The 16,427-nt window shown below is 39.6% G+C and overlaps 1 protein-coding gene across 4 annotated transcripts; it reads left to right on the top strand.

The window, feature by feature from the left end:
* Positions 1-270: 270 nt before the first annotated feature.
* On the top strand, positions 271-14,491 carry LOC107695029 (leucine-rich repeat and immunoglobulin-like domain-containing nogo receptor-interacting protein 2). Of its 4 annotated transcripts, none has more exons than XM_016494805.1 (2): positions 271-653; positions 12,379-14,491. In XM_016494805.1, exon 2 carries the CDS (start codon positions 12,385-12,387, stop codon positions 14,206-14,208), a length of 1,824 nt encoding a protein of 607 aa, XP_016350291.1. In that variant the 5' UTR covers positions 271-653; positions 12,379-12,384; the 3' UTR covers positions 14,209-14,491. The 4 variants fall into 4 exon arrangements, with proteins under 4 accessions (XP_016350291.1, XP_016350294.1, XP_016350290.1 ...); XM_016494808.1 differs by lacking the exon at positions 271-653 and adding an exon at positions 911-960; XM_016494804.1 differs by lacking the exon at positions 271-653 and adding an exon at positions 970-1,256.
* Positions 14,492-16,427: the final 1,936 nt, after the last annotated feature.

Genomic DNA, 16,427 nt, shown 5'->3' with positions numbered 1-16,427 from the left:
AAGTCAGACGCAATATAGAGAAGTAGAAGGGCCTCCCCAAGGGCTAGCCGGTTACACGAGTAAAGCTCAGAAGGAGAAAGCGAGAATATGTGCATGCAAATCAGCACGAGTCCCTTTTTTAGCATTATAGTTTTTTTTTATGCCAAACTGAATCAAAAGTGTGTCGTAGAGCTTCACTAACTCCACTTCTTTCTTTCTATCTCTATCTCATGTCATTCACCCTTCATTCCCTGAAAATCTTCATGACGACCCCATTCTCTGTCTCTCCATCTCCGGTTTCTTTCGCCCTCTCTCTCTCTCTTTCTAGTGTGCGTCATGAAGATGAAAAGTGCCTAATCCCCTTGTGGAACTCAGTCTAACAGACACACATGCAGAATCCCTGCTTTTGGGAAAACGTCACACACAAGCGCGTCACTCTCTCCGAGTGAGCGCGGCTTTACAGCGGGAAGCGGCAGATGGAGAAGGAAAAAGAGAGAGAGGGAGGGTGGCGATAAACGCTTATTGTTCTTGAGGAGCCTGAACTGGAGGTGTGGCATCTGCCGGGCGTTGTCGTGGAGACAGAGTGCTGGCTGTTCCCTCTTCCTCTTAGCTGATCTCTCAGACGCTGATCACAGGGACGCTGATCCTTATGGCATCTAGAACAGCAGCCACAGGTAACCAGCAGCACGCATTGAGCACATAAGCCTAGTGCATGGAGGTAAAGGTAAAAGAAAATGCTTTAAAGTGCGTGCTTGTTTGAGACGCTCTGTATGTGGCAGGTAGGAACGGATCAGAAGTGTGTATGTGTGCATTGTGACTCATAAAGGAGAAAGTGGTGATGTATTCTGCCAGGGGTTTCAGCTCCTGCTGCTGCGAATTTCCACAGCCCGCTCCTGCTGTGCTTTAGTGGAGAGGTGGGAAAAAGAGAGAGACACAGGAGCGAGGGAGACATCACTGCGATATTTAATCAGCGCGGTGCACGTAAGTGTGTCACTAGTTCACTTTGTCTGTGACGGACGGTCAGGTGTCGTTAATGCGCTCGGTCGTAGCGGAGCTCCTTCGGCAGACGGCGGCCACTTCGATTCTGCCTTCAACGCTTCCGATCTCACGCTCTGATAGACTAGAAGGGCTCCGGACAGTGATGGATGCTGTTCATAGTTAAAAAGCAAAAAGTGTGGATTTCAGGGGGTGGAGAAGGACAGGTTTGGGGCTGTCAGACACAATAAAGAAGACCTGCCTTTGGAAAAGACACGCAGAGCTTTTGACTGACTGAATAAGTAAGTAACTTAAAGGATGAATTAGTGTGTCAGGTTGTGATGCACCTATTTGCATTTTCATCTCATCAAAGTGTGTCGTCACATGTGATGAGAGCACGATCATTTGGTTTAAATCACGTTAAGACAAAATATGAGCTCAGCAGATCTCCAGGATATGCAATTCCATTTTCACATCCATTAGGGGCTGAAGGAAGAGGAAAAAAAGAGGGATTGAGAAAATGGACCTGGCAAGTTGATACAAAGCTATTTATGTGTATAGCGAGGTGAGCTTCTGTTGTATTGCAGGAATGATGTAGGGAACATTGGGAAATCCATTTCCTTTTTCAAAAAACATTTGTGAATGTAACTTTTTGAACTTGCTGTGAATTAGTACATCTATCAATGAGTGTGTAGGCTGTAACAGAACGTCTGAGTACATACTGTTTTTGAAAGTGTGAATTGGTGTTGTCTTGAAAAGTTTGTAACATGGCTTTAACCTAAAGACTCAAGATGTCTTCATATATTCCACATCAGGAAGGAAATTAGAACTGACCCTAAGATCATGTTGCTGTCTACACCCTAGCACCTTCTGATGTATTATCCTTTATGTCCGAACTGATTAAATCACAGCGTCTCATCAACCCCCAGAGAAACAGCAATTCTTTACATTCAGAAAAAAACGTGTTCCACCTCTTTAACATTTTAGCTCCTAATTAGGCTCTAGGGGAAATGTTATTTAATGTGGTATATTACAGGGTAATTACCATGTAATTATTATGTAACAAACGTAGCACAAATTTCAGTGTTTAATAGGTTTAATCTCTTCTTTATTCTCCTCATAAGCTACACCAACAGGTCTGTATTGACATTATGTGCATACTGCTTTTATTTTGCTGACACCTTTTACCAACTGGACCATAAAATAAAGTGTCTGTCTTTTTTTTCTTAGCAAAGCAAAATGGTTTACCTAGATTAGTGCTGCCATATTTCAAGAAACAAAGCTTCCAGACTGCTTTTACAGAAATTCACGAATGCATTTGAATTCACAAATGATTGGTATTTTAAATGATTGCTCAGTGAATGAAATCAACTTGTTTTAAATGTAAATGTAAACACTGAAGACATAACATTCTGCTACTGTTTGAAATGCTTTCAAAAGGCATGCAGAAATGCATTTACATTAACATAAATACATTTTTTCTTGTATACTTTTTGTACACCGTGTCTTACACTGTCAACATGACTTATTAGAATGTGCATATATTATATTGTTAAAGTTACTCTTCAGCAGGATGCAAATGAATCAGGAATAAAGCCAGAGTGGCAATTTAAAAAGTGGCAACAAGAGAGTGCCACTGAAAATATAGTGTCGCGTGAAGCAATAGTTATTTGATCCAGCTTTAGTTAGATGTGGTTAATAATGAGTGTATTTATTTACCTTGCTCTTTCTTATTTATTTATTTTACAGTTAATTGGGTTTATATTTTTACTTCTAATTTGCTATAGTTAACATGGGCTAATAGGAGGTTTGGTCTCAAGTTGGTTTACTGTTTTGCTTTAATTGCCTGTTTCATCATTTATCTTAACCTCTTAAAGATTCGTCAATCGCTTCGATTTTTTTCATTATAAGCAGTTCACTTTCTTATAGTCTTGGCAGGCTCAGGCAGGACACAACTGTGTTTGTTGTGTTACAGCACGGTTGCAAACAAGTAAATAGCCATCTAGCAACAAACAGCCAACTAAGAGGAAAGGTGATTCTAGATGTAGAATAATAGGCACCTCTCCCTGTAGTGAAACACAGCTTAGTCACAGCAAACTAGCACAGATGTACTTAGATACTGAAGTAAATGAGAACTAGTGGCAAGTAATGTAAACCCTAGTTCCCCTGGGGATTTGTAAATCACAAATCTGTTTCTCCAGAGCCAAGCCTAATAAGTCTGACAGTTTAGCTGGCTTCATTAAGGAACTTTGAGGGATGCCAACAGGGTTACAAATTAGACACGCTAGTGTTAACAATCTGCAGTATATGCCAGGGGCATATGGGGAGGATATGCAGGAGATGTCTAGGCCGAGAAGAGGGGATCAGAGCAGTATTTTTACCGAAGTGAAACCGATTTTACCTGGAGTTTTTTATGTTATAAAATCTGTGTTCTCTCTCACCCCACGATCAGTCCAGTGCAAGCATAATGCAGTTGCATGTATTCACCAGCACCACATATTAAACACTGTTAATAGACAATTAGCAGTCAGAATGAAACAGAATCTGTTAAATATCGTTGGAAACCATATATTATTGTTAACAAATATTATTGTTTCCCTGGTTTCCCCAATAGGGTTTTTTTCTAACCTGAGAGCGAAGATGGGAAAATGGGAAAACCTGGAATGTGGTTGGATTGGAATGATTACAAATGCCTTGTTTGAGTGGAACGAGATTAGATATTAAGCTACAAGATTGATTTTATGTTGGGCTAATTTAAGTTTCTTTTGTCAAATATTACAGCACAGGGCCCGCTGACCTAAATATTAGCAACCTGTCTCACCGGAGATATTATCACTGTATATTTTGCTGGGACTATAGTTTTATGAGAGCTTCTAGAATCCTCACAGAGCAGCTCACATATACATGCTAAACCAACTAATATTCATAATTAGACAGATTCATTATACTGTCAGAAGTATGACATGAAGAAAAAAGTTCCTGCTCTTAATCCTGTCTGACTAAGCAAGTGTTTTTGGTTTTTAATTAGGCTTCCTTTCAAAGTGCCTATTGCTCTGCTTCAACTCCACCGGCCCTGATGGCCTCCAGGAGCTTCCTGAGCATCCTCTAGGGAGACAGCACACTAGCAGTCTAATTTTATTCCCTCCGTTAATGCTATGAGTCATCTTTGAATAACTAGTTTTAAATAACTCCTTTCTTTACTATTTCTAAAGGGAGGATTTTTTTTTCATATCCAGGAGTGGCCAGTTTCAGCATATTTGTGTCTGAATGAACTGTAATAAGGATTCTCTGTGGTTTATCCTTACATCTTCATGCTATTCACACCCTCGGTGCCACGAACTACTAGGGTAGTTCTCGCTGTTTTTGTTAATGTATTTGTTTGTCTGACTGTTGTTGCTTAACACAATGCTGCATGGGAGAATGAGGTCATATATTTGTTCCTGCAGCTCACTTGTTTGCTTGTTTGGGGGCAAACAGTTCTCAAAGAGCTGAAGCCTGATAACTATCTCAGTAATCTGCATTATGTGCATGAATTAGCATATATCAGGCAACAAACTAAATATGCATGTGGATGGATGTGTGGCTGTCAGTCATGTCTGTATGTGAGATTTTGTGAGCTTTTGGCAGTTCCGTCAAGTTGCTGTGAAACTTATGCAGCCATTGCCAAAGTAATTTCACTTAGTGTCTCACTTCACTTATTTTAAATTAAATTGCTTGACCAGTGCCTTCCATTAAAGCTGCAGTCCGTACGTTTTGCCTCTTTGTTGCCATCTCTGTTTGAAAACATGGAATTGCAGCTGTGTGCGGAATTATCTAGCTTGCGTGGGTTGTGAGTCGGCATGGCTCCAGCGCAGATGAATCTAATGTTTTGAAGAGTATGTGTGGCAGTCAGTCACTGCACCGGTGTGAATATTTACTGTACTTCGCAATCACAGATTCTAGCATTATTTTACCCAAAAGGCAAATTATGCTCCCTTAGAACTGTCTGTCTTTAAAATACAAATCCTGTGTAATCCCAGGCTATCTGTAATCAGAAGCACATTTATAACTGGAATATAATTTAATTTAATTCACATGTGTTTCATAAACACATAATCCTTTATGGATTACAATCCGCCATCAAAATGGTATTTAATTATTCTGGCTGCTGTGAGAAAAGGCTGTAAACGATCCTCCACCTGCAGGATCCTCACATGCGATTGCCTAGTAGCCAGGACAACTTCTTTATGTTTACAGAGGTGACGTACACTGGCTGGTTATGTACTTGCTCAAATATTGATTTCGGATCATTTTTAACCAAAAAAAGTTACGGACTGCAGCTTTAAGTATGCTATGGTTATTTACAAAAATGACTTGGGTGAAACAATGATATTTTAGGGGAAGATGTGTTTGTTTAATCCACTTGTATGTGAATCAACTCATGCGTTTTGTTGGTAGCAGTGGTTTTTGCACATTATCCATCATTATCCATCCAAGTGTCAAGATTTTATGCCAGAGCTGGTTGTATAATGGTAAAGCACCCTATGGAATCAGAAACAGACTTTCCTGAGAGCAGAGCTTCTTAGAGCAGCTGACAATCCTGATTCAATTCCCTGGACATGCCAAGCAAGGATAGATGTTCAGTCTCACCTCCAAGAGGAAAGTGTCCTCATGAGTGTGAACACCACCAAAATCCTCGTGAAGAAGAAGTTTTGTGGTTGCCAACCTATACCAGGTAGTGGTATTTGCTTTTTAAAATTCACTTCCGTTCCTGAATTTGATTTGAATTTGAATTGAGGTTGTAAATAGGAACTAGAATTGCATACAATTAGAACACTGAAGGAAGTAGATTTAAAATGAACCGAAATTCAAAAAATATATTTTTAACCCTAATACAAAGACAAAACTTGGCTTGACGGCAAAAGTAAAAAAAGAAAAAAAAAGTCCCTTATGTAGAAATCAACTTTCTTTGGGGTATGGCTAGCTCAATTCGAATTGAACACAATTTTGCACAACCCACTTTCTAAATGACCTTTTCTTCTTATATTACCAGCTCCTGCTATTATATCTTTGGATTCTTTTTTTCTGTTGTGTCTTCAACTATTTTCTCATCCCTTACATAATATCTGTTCTCTCTGAGGGCGCTTTGAACTTACATCTTTAATACTTACATTGTATGTTATTTTCTAATAGTTTAGAGCAAACTGTTAAAGGATTATTTTGAACAGTCAAAACATATGGAAATGATCTGAAATAAAAAAAAAAAGTAAAATATAACCCCAATAAGTGTAATTTTTAACAAAAAGGAAATACTGTCAAAACAAAACCTAACAGCATTGTGTAAAAGTTTTTTTTGTCCCCTTATAGAAATCTGTACTTAATTTACACATACTTTATTTATATTAGGCCCTACCAATTTTTTGGACCATGGTGGGGCTAAATGTCTTGGTGGAAAAAGAAAAAAAATCAATTCAAATTTACAATTTTACATAACCCTGTTGCTAATATGGACAAGAATAATAACTCAAAATGGAACTTGTTGAGGAGAGAGGTGTGCTGTAAATCAACCAGATTTAATTTTTTGTGGAAAAATCCCATGAACGTATCATGGGTCTTGAGTTGTGACATGGGGCAGTATGCAAACACCTAGCAACCACACATTGCCTAGCAACGCCATAGCAACCACCCAGAACGCCATGCTATCACAGCAGTGACTTTTGCATGGGCAACAACCACACATATTTTCAGCGTGAAAGGTAAAGTCTAGCTCTCTGTTGTGTTTGAAAATAATTAGGCATAATTATTAAGTGATTAGATAACCTTTTATATTCGAAGGAGAATAATTACAAAAGAAAAGGAACGCAAAAGGAAATACCTCTGCAGCATCTAAGTAAAACTTTCATACGCGCTTAGAATTGAGGTCCTGTGTGTGGGAGGGTGTGTGTGTGTGTGTTTATGTTAAAGGGTTAGTGTCTAGGTGGTGGATTTTGCCTGCAGGGTTAATTAGCATTGCAGAAGCAATGTCTGGAGGCAGTCGGCTCATCAAATCTCGCCTTTTCTCCATCTCTCGCATCCCTTTCTTTTATTGTGTGTGTAATTGTGTACACTCAGAATATTGTGTATGTAGAAGAGAAATCAACAAGAAAGCATAAATGATGCTTCCACTACACAGTATGGCATGATGAGCACACACGCAGGCAAATGCCAAAGGGGGGAGGAAACCTGTTGGCCAAATAAACGTGACTGCACACACATTGATGTTATTACCCAGGCGCGCAGGTGGAAAGATGAATCAGTATGCCTGATTTCTTTGTCTCATTGTTTATGCATTGCAATATGTTCCTCTTTCTAAATGACCTCTTCTTACCTCTTATATGCTTCTTACCAGCTGTTATTACATCTTTGGATTCTTTTTTCTGTTGTACCTTCAACTGTTTTCTCTACCTTTACATAATATCTGTTCTCTCTGAGGGCATTTTAAGCCCTTATAGTCCACTCCAAAAATAAACTATAGTCCATCCAAACTATTTTAAAAAGCATTTTTTTTTTTCAATTCTTTTTTAAAAATTATTATTATGCATAGTTTTGATCTTATATAAATTGTGAGAATACATATAATATTTTCATAACAAAACAAAAAAAAGAGTTGATACATTTTTAACAATATCTTGAAAGCAGGCTAACCAATAGCCATATCATATTTATACAGTATACAGTATATAATAATAATCAGTAATATGTAATAATATAATTTATTCTTAAATTTCAAAATTATTAAAATGTAAAATTTTAAAAGATTTTTAATTATTCAAAATGTTACATTTAATTCAGTTACGTTCTGCAATTTCTGAGTAAAAATTGTTTATTTTTTGTGTGTCTATATGTTACACACACACATATATATATATATATATATATACACACACACACACACAAAAAATTGGTGTAGAAACAATTTTTACTCTGAAATTGCAGAAAGTAACAGCACGTAACACTGAATTAAAATGTAAAATTTAAAAAAAGAAACACTGAAATAGTATTTTCTTGTAAACATACTCAATAATCTAAAATAATATATTACTTTATTATCATTATTTTTAGATCATTATTATGTAGTACATATAGATAGTATTATATTGATCAAAATTTTATATAAGGGAGAGGTACACTTCTGCTAATCGGCCAAGTGGACGGCTATTTATCTCAAAATGGCAAATACTGAGTAAATATTGAGCTACAAATGATCTTTGGGTGTTTAAACATTTGTGTGTTTGTATTTTACACTTATTAGTATCCAAGTTAAAATACTGTCATTTGAAGAACAAATGCTGATGGGCTTGACAAATGCACCCTAAATTACGGCATTAACAGCTGAGCCCAGACACGCTACTGATTGTGTACTGAATGTCCGTTAAACATAAACACATTGCATCAGCGCTGCCAGCGAGACAGCCACAGACGTACACAAACACACATGCACACATAAACACACTCATTTATACCAATAAGGATAGCTGACAGCATGCAAACATGCAGGAAATACTGTATTCCTCCATACTTCCTTCTCGTGGGGGAAACGGTCATCCTAATAGTACAGAAACTCAAATGAGTGAAGCTATGCGCTCTGGCAAAATCATTTGGGTATTATTAAAGTATTCAGTGGATTCTCACCTGAGCTCTAGGGATATGAAACATTCAGAGATAAGGGCTTGATTGACGGCTCGGTTGCCATGGGTGCAGAGCTACACGGGGTTTCAGTCTTGTGCAATGTGAGAGACGTGAAGAAGTGAATGTGTAATAACGCAGAGATCAATAGCAGGAGTCAATAGAGCTCCACTGGGCTGGATCAGAGCATCGTAGAGATACTACAGCATGCCGTCTGAAAGCGACACGCTGGGAACACACACAGCCCGTGGCACCTACATTTAGACACCTCTGTATGAAATGATCACCAAATGTAGTTCAAGCTTGCGCTGTAGTGCTGAATTAAACATGAGATCCAAAGACCCCGAAGGATCAAGGTCAGCACGTATGCGCTCTCTACCGTATGCAAGCTGATATATTTACATATGCATGCTTCATTCGGCTTTACAAACATTCCCAGCACCAAACTTTTGCTTTTTCCCATTCGGTCTCAAAGCTCAGACACACAGCCTATACGCACACGCATCCGGTGGGAGATGGGACACTGCGCTCTCAGTGGCTGTGGTGGTTTCACTCAATGAAAAATGGATGAGACTAAAATTAGATAAACTAAAATTAGACCAAGTTAATCTTCAGAATGTCCTCAAAGTAAGAGAAACCATAAGGTTCACAATCGCTGTTAGAAGCGAGACAGATGTAGAGCAATGAGACCGACACAGCTGGATTGTTTTCCACAGCTCACCTGAAATGTATGAGGAAACGCTCTGATCTTTACTTTGATACGCGAGGACAGAAAAATCAGGGAGTGCTATACTATAGTGTGATCTCTGCGCACTGCTGTTGTTTGATGTCTGTATTACGGAGTGCTAACTAAGGTTAAATTGGGCGTTCTAGCATTTTTGATTCGAAACAAGAAAAAAAAAATATATATTGTCAGTTAGTCAATACATTACATTTCTTTTTTGTTCTAGTTCAGTAAACACATTTCATCTGCATTACACTAGTGTACTTACAAAGACAACAAAAAACTTTTAAGCAGGACTCTGGAAGACACTATAAGACAAATTCTCCAGCCCAAAGCAATACTTTTTTCATTTATAAATATTAATTTATATTTTACAAACTTGGTACCATTTTTTTCAGATAGTATAAGGATTTGGAATCACCAGCAGATTGTAGGGTTCCCCTACCTCCAAAATCCCAGTTTATTCCCTATGTGTAAGTGATGATCACTCAGCGTATTTCTGAGTGGTAAAGCTCGGCTGCCTTGTCTGTGTGTTGTAGAGAAAGCGACAGACTGCTTTTGTGAGATAAAGATTTTGTGAAAGTCCCAAGAAGAATCTGCTCCCCGCAGTGTGACAACATATCCTCTCAAATAATCTCCATTCCCAGAAAGAGGACTTTGTAATGATTAATTGATAAACACTGCCTTAGAAATGCATCTCTAATCCAGACACCTTTACCAAGAATTACATCAATGCTCATGCTCTCCCCTGCTGCTGATACTGTCATCAGATCGGCTGGGATGAATTGAATTATTAACTCATTAAAACTTAATAAACTTGTCAGTGAGCTGCTCCCCATAATGAACCACAGGCTTAGCGCTGCCCCCTGATGTTCCACCCAGACGCGTCCTCCGTCTTCATTCGACACTCACGCTGGCAGGTGAACATTTGACGTGCTGCGTAGCGACAAACCTGATGGAGTTGTGAATGAAACTGAGCGCCCCAAGGTTGAGAAATGCTTCTCTTGAAAAAGCAAGGACATTTGCAGTCACACTCCTTGAAAAGCAGTGCGAATGTGGCAGCATATTTTGTGCATGTATTGATATTGATTTGAAAGCAAAGCATAGCCTGGCTCTTGCTAATCAGCGTTCGAATGAAGCATCCCGTGCTCGTCATACAGGGTTTGAGTCATTTAGGCCAGTGTGAGGTGAAATAGATTTTTAAAGAATTTGCACCTCGACTTTTGTCTTGGTGAGTTTAACAAATTCCTGTATTTAACTGTGCAGTCTAAATGCATTAAGTACATTTTTAAACGTGATTTGCATTAGGTTTATACAAACAAGTTTGTTGTAAAATTGCACAGTAGATTATTATTGACGCAGTGAAGCCACATGTCTAAATTATATATAAGAGGGAAACTAGGCACAAGGTTTATTCCGTGCATGCAGGTCAATCTGTAGCTATATCGGTTATGAGAGCGCTCCATGGCTTGCCAGTTCACTGAAAATTGTCTGCCCCATTCTTCAGCCCAAGATTATGACCATTTCTCTTTATGGTCATTTTAGAGCAATAATGGAAACAGATGCCTTTATGATTCTATTCTATTAATAATTCATTGAGAATATGTGCATCTAACCTTTCCCCAAATTATGCTCTTTGATCATTCTGTTTTCAATTACTACACTGACATACTGCCTCTTTCATAATAACGAGAAATGCATCATCTTGTAGTATGCAACATTATGCATTATGTCAAAGCGAGTATTTCAAATATTTAAAAAACAGCCTAAAAGTGAGAAACATATAGAGATTTATATAATCAGAGTTGCTGGATTGGTCTGTGGATGTTGTAAGATGTAATTATCCGTTCCAAATCCAACTTCAGCTTTTACGATGAAGACATTAATTTTTAATTACAAGACTAAATGGCGGTACTTTAGATGCAGGTTTAAATGATGCATTCTCATGCGAGATAGATACAAAATGTAAAAGCTCCCCTGCTGTTGATTCTTATCTGTGGTGCTGTCTGTTCAATTTTCATATTGTCTGAAATAAGGGGTGTATTTCAACCCATTTCATGTTGGTGGTAAAGTCAATTAATAGATAATAAGATCAATACCAAGGTTAAATTGCCATTATATAAAAATGCACAATTAAATAAAAATCTCCTTTTTGTCTCTAATTTTGTTGTGCCTTTTTCTAATTTTATATTGTATGCCTATTTTGTTGTCTTACAGTTAATAGTGTACTCTCCCTCATCTGCCCTAATTACCAGGTAATTTTTTTAATAAACATAAAACATTTAGACAGACGTGGTTAAAGTCAGTCTACGTATCTAATCTAAAGTACACATTTGTGATCCAGACTTGTGGAATGCCTGCTTTTTGCTTTCCTCCATTATTGATTTCAATTGGCAAAGCAGGACTTGTGCCAAGGGAGCATGGGGTTTCCATGGTTATGGCATGTTTGGAGATGTCTTTCTGAAAGTAGGTTTTGTGTGTGTGTGTGCGTATGAGAGACAGAGAAAGAGACGATCGATGCACCACAGGGTTCCTATCAGCTAGAATCAGGAGAGGTCTTGCACAGAGGAGGTGTTGGGAAATTGGGATGGAACAAAGGACATGATGTGCATGTATGTGCATTATAGGGGGTCATTCTACAAAACACAGGCTTATTTATGTCCCTCATGCTGTACACATATTGCATGTATAGAAATATACAGTGGATAAAAAAAATGCAATCTTTTTTTAGATGTTCATTTATGTATATTATAAAAGACTGTGTCACTAGGTCAATGGTTCTCAACCAGGAAAAGAGAAAAATTTGTATGTTAACTGAAATCATATTTTTCCTTCGCAAAACTTTTGCTTTCACTCGTTTGCGTTTATGCATTTATTCCTTAAAAATAAGGTGGATACCATAGCCCATAATTTTAATTTAAAATTACCTATTTTGTACAATGACCTATAGTCTCAGATTATATGTATGTAGATGTTTGCATTACCTTGAGTGACTAACCATGCAGCCATCTCTCTCAACTATATCATATTTCTCTGTCTCTGTTTTTTCTCTGTAGGTGGCCATGCTGTTCTCTCCGCTCTCTCGTGCTCTGGGGCTCTCCCTCCTGCCACTCCTCCTGTTTCAGTGCCCCACCCACGCCTGCCCTGCCCGCTGTGAGTGCTCTGTGCCCACGCGTTCTGTGTCATGCCATCGCAGGCGGTTAGTGCAGGTGCCTGAAGGTATGCCTATAGAGACAAGGGCATTGGACCTCAGTAAAAACCGGCTGCGCATTGTGACGCCACAGAACTTCTCCTCGCTGCTGTTGCTGGAGGAGCTGGACCTCAGCAACAACTTGTTGTCATCTGTGGAACCTGGCAGCTTCCGCGCTCAGCTGCGGCTACGCTCGCTCCGACTGCGCAGCAATCAACTGACTCTGCTGCCGCGCGGAGCACTGGCTGGCCTCAGCGAGCTTACCCTGCTGGATGTCAGTCAAAACCGTCTTGTTATTCTGCTGGACTACGGTTTTGAGGAGCAGCGGAGGCTGAGGGTACTTGAGTTGAGTGATAATGAGCTAGTGTTTATCGCCCCTAGGGCCTTCAGTGGCCTGGCATCCCTGCGCTCTCTGACGCTGCAACGATGCAACCTGAGCACAGTGCCCACACATGCTCTCGCACATCTGCATGGTCTAACCAGCCTGCGGTTGCGGGACTTGGGCATCGCGGAGCTTCAGGCCCACGCCTTTAAAGGCCTACCACGACTGAAACACCTGGAAGTGGACCGTTGGCCATTGTTAGAAGGGTTTCCAACCTCTGCTTTGCAGGGACTGAACCTCAGCACACTGTCCATTACCCACACCAACTTGACGTCTGTACCAGTGGTGACACATCTGTTGTATCTAACGCATCTCAACCTGTCTTACAGCTGTATACATGTCCTGCCAGCAGGGTGGTTGCGGGGGATGGGCCGGCTGGAGGTTGTACGTGTGCGACAGTCTAACCTGCTCAGTGTGGAACCTCAAGCCTTTCAAGGAGCCTCCTCGCTGCGCCTTCTTGACCTTTGTTACAACCGTCTCTCCACACTGGAGAGGAGTGTTTTTCCTGCTTCCGAGGCCCTGCAGACTCTTCTGATTGGCCAGAACCCATTACTGTGCGACTGTCGTCTACGCTGGCTCCTGGAGAGGACTCTACCATTGCTGTACGGCGATGTTCAACCGGAATGTAGTGCTCCTGCACCCTTGGCTGGCAAGCCTCTTAGGGACCTGGTGGAACCTCAAATCTCTCGTTACGTTATCTGCACCAAGCCCAGGGTTGTCTCCATGGCAACTTACCCAGCACAGGTGGAAGAAGGGCAGAGAGCTTGGCTATACTGCAGTGCAGATGGAGCTCCACCTCCCTCTGTGTCATGGCTAACACCGCATAGGCGGCACATTACCACAAAGAGTACGGGAAGAATGGTGGTCCACACCAATGGGTCACTAGAGTTCCGCATGGCAGAGCCTCAAGATAGCGGCATGTACGTGTGTGTGGCATCAAACCCAGCAGGCAATGCCACTCTATCCGTCACGCTTGCTATTAAAAGCTTGGGAATCAGGGACAGAGCCCTTTACGCCAACCGCAGCTTTCTTTTTGACTCTGACTACAACAGTTCCCTGATTAATGGCACAGATGAGTACACCATCAGGGTGGTGCTGGACTTCACCACCATCCTGGTCTCCACAGCAATGGGCTGCCTCAGCTTCCTGGGTGTCGTCTTGTTCTGTTTCTTGTTGTTGTTTGCATGGAGCCGTGGCAAAGGAAAGCACAGAGGTAGCGTGGACATTCAGTACGTCCCACGAAAGCGGAAAGGTGCGAACTCAGAACTTACAGAAACAAGTGGGCCCAGACGAGTCAACATGAAGATGATCTAAACTTTTTATATGGCCGAGGAGTTCATGGGTTGCATGGTTGCGTATGTGTGTCTGTTGGACTTTGTGAGTCTTTGGGTATATGTGCTGCAAAAGATGCAAAGGATGTATTTAATCATGTGATTTTACATGTGGTATCCCAATGACAAAAATAAAGAAAAAGAAAAACGCCAAACCATATAATGCGCGTCTTCTGCAATGCTTCGTCTGTAGAAAGCATTATTTGGACAGTGCAGAAGTTCAAGTTGTATATATTTCATATTTGTGGGAAAGAATGGTATATATATATATATGAATATATCTATTTACAGATACATTACAATTACCTTTCAAAACGCTGCAAAAACTCAAGTTGTCTTCCCCAACTAGCAAAGTATCTACTGGAAAAAGTCTCGGCAGTGCTGTGTTGTGAAGTGTTTGGTTTTGCTCAGAATTCCTGTTCTCTTGGGACATCCTCTTCTTAGCAGAACCTCCAGGGGAACCGGAGAGTTTCCTGCCATTTTGTTGTAAAGATGTTAAAATGCAAGAAGCCGTTTGACATGGTGGGTTCCAGGGGCTGTATTTGTGACTCAGTGGAAGTCTGTGGAACTGTGTAAAAATGTTCTTTTCTTTTCTTATGTTCTGTCAAATGCTGCTCAAATGTTTTTACATACTAAATATCTGGTTATATTTTCCAAAAAAAATAAATATAAATCGTACAGCTTGATAAGTGTTACTGTCATCTCAGATCGTATTGTTGCCTGTCTCAAGTGTTCCCTGTGGCACAAAACATGCCAAATAGAAATGAACCTACACCTTGTTAGCCTGACTGCTTTTGGTGCTTCTTATATGTATTTATGCATTTATTTATTTTTGCACAGGTATGACTTCATCTATTTATGGTGAAATGTCACCCAATTTTGCATGCAGGATATTTCTGTTGCTAAATCTTCCAATAATTTCCATTATGGGATAGATTATCGCTGTGGTTGCTTAGCAACAGGCATATGAAAATGTAAAATATAAAAGCTCAGTGCTGTTGGTCATTTAAACTTGAAATTTCACACACATATCCAGCTTATGTTTACTTTAGCGTACATAAAATAGCAAATATTCCATTATAGCCCAGTAGATGTCTTGGTAGTGACCTTTTTCAGGGCTCTTAAAAGCATGAAATGGACTTATATTTGTTCCTGTTTGCTGCCTTTGACGTCACAGCTCAGGATAGTCACAAGTAAAGTGTTTGGGATTGTCAATGTACTTGTGGTGTAATCAACAAATCAATGTTGTCATGATGTAATTTTCCTACTTCTCCAGGATAAAAAAAAACCTGGCTCAAAAAACAGTTTCCAGAACTGAGTTCCCATGAGCAAGGATGGCAGACTTCAAATTGCATACTTTCAGGTGGTCACATGCCAGGCAAGCAACTGCCATTGAAATGAATGGGAATCCTAACTGATAGCTTTCTCCTGGTATTATTGACCTCCTTGATTCAGGTGTACAAGCACAAAGCTGCTGAAGCTCTATTGATTTTTACTTAATACAGTTAAGCTAAATTGGTCTGCCAGGAGTATTTAGAATATTCTTGGAATATTTTACATTGCTTCTCTGAGTGAGTTCATGTCCATTAATATCATTGAAACAAATTATGGGTGAAACTCACATTCATCTGTCTGTAATTATCTGTAGTACATTCATATTATATTTCTATTGGTGTACTGAATACAAAGGACTCATCTTTTGATAAATGTTTGATATCTTTTTAATACATAAAGGCCTGTATTAAATTTTCTCTACAGTGTCATATGCAGTATGATCCCTTGTTCTACAATGTCTTTAAAAGTGTCATTTTTAAAATCCTCAATCCAAATCTTGATGTCAGTTGTGTTACATTTAAGCATTTAATTGCCTGCTTCTTGCTGTTCAGGTTAGACCTCGTATATTGCAACTTGAAGCTGTATTTATACTATATTTCTTCCTGACTCTGTCTTAACTCAATTTAAAAGGAAAGATGGATGGCTAAAAACTGTATTTGATATAAGCACTACACTGAATTAAATTTAGCTTATCCAAAGAGATTATTATTTTAAAGTCTTTCCTCCCCTTAAACTGCTTTAGATTGATTGTGTTACACAAAAGTGCAAGGACAGAGTTTTCCATCAAGACAGTGTGCCTCAGGTTACTACTTTTTGTCCTTGGTGCCAAAAGTCATCCAGCTGTATTAAAGAAACTGCAAGCCAACC

This window comes from Sinocyclocheilus anshuiensis, unplaced genomic scaffold (assembly GCF_001515605.1).
Source record: "Sinocyclocheilus anshuiensis isolate Anshui unplaced genomic scaffold, SAMN03320099.WGS_v1.1 scaffold14, whole genome shotgun sequence".
Lineage (NCBI taxonomy): Eukaryota > Metazoa > Chordata > Actinopteri > Cypriniformes > Cyprinidae > Sinocyclocheilus > Sinocyclocheilus anshuiensis.
The sequence above is the reverse complement of the archived record's forward strand: the minus strand, read 5'-3'. Positions and strand labels throughout refer to the sequence as shown.

What these genes read in the sequence shown, in the direction of transcription:
- LOC107695029 (XM_016494805.1), top strand. Translation starts at nt 12,385, where the DNA reads ATGCTGTTCTCTCCGCTCTCTCGTGCTCTGGGGCTCTCCCTCCTGCCA.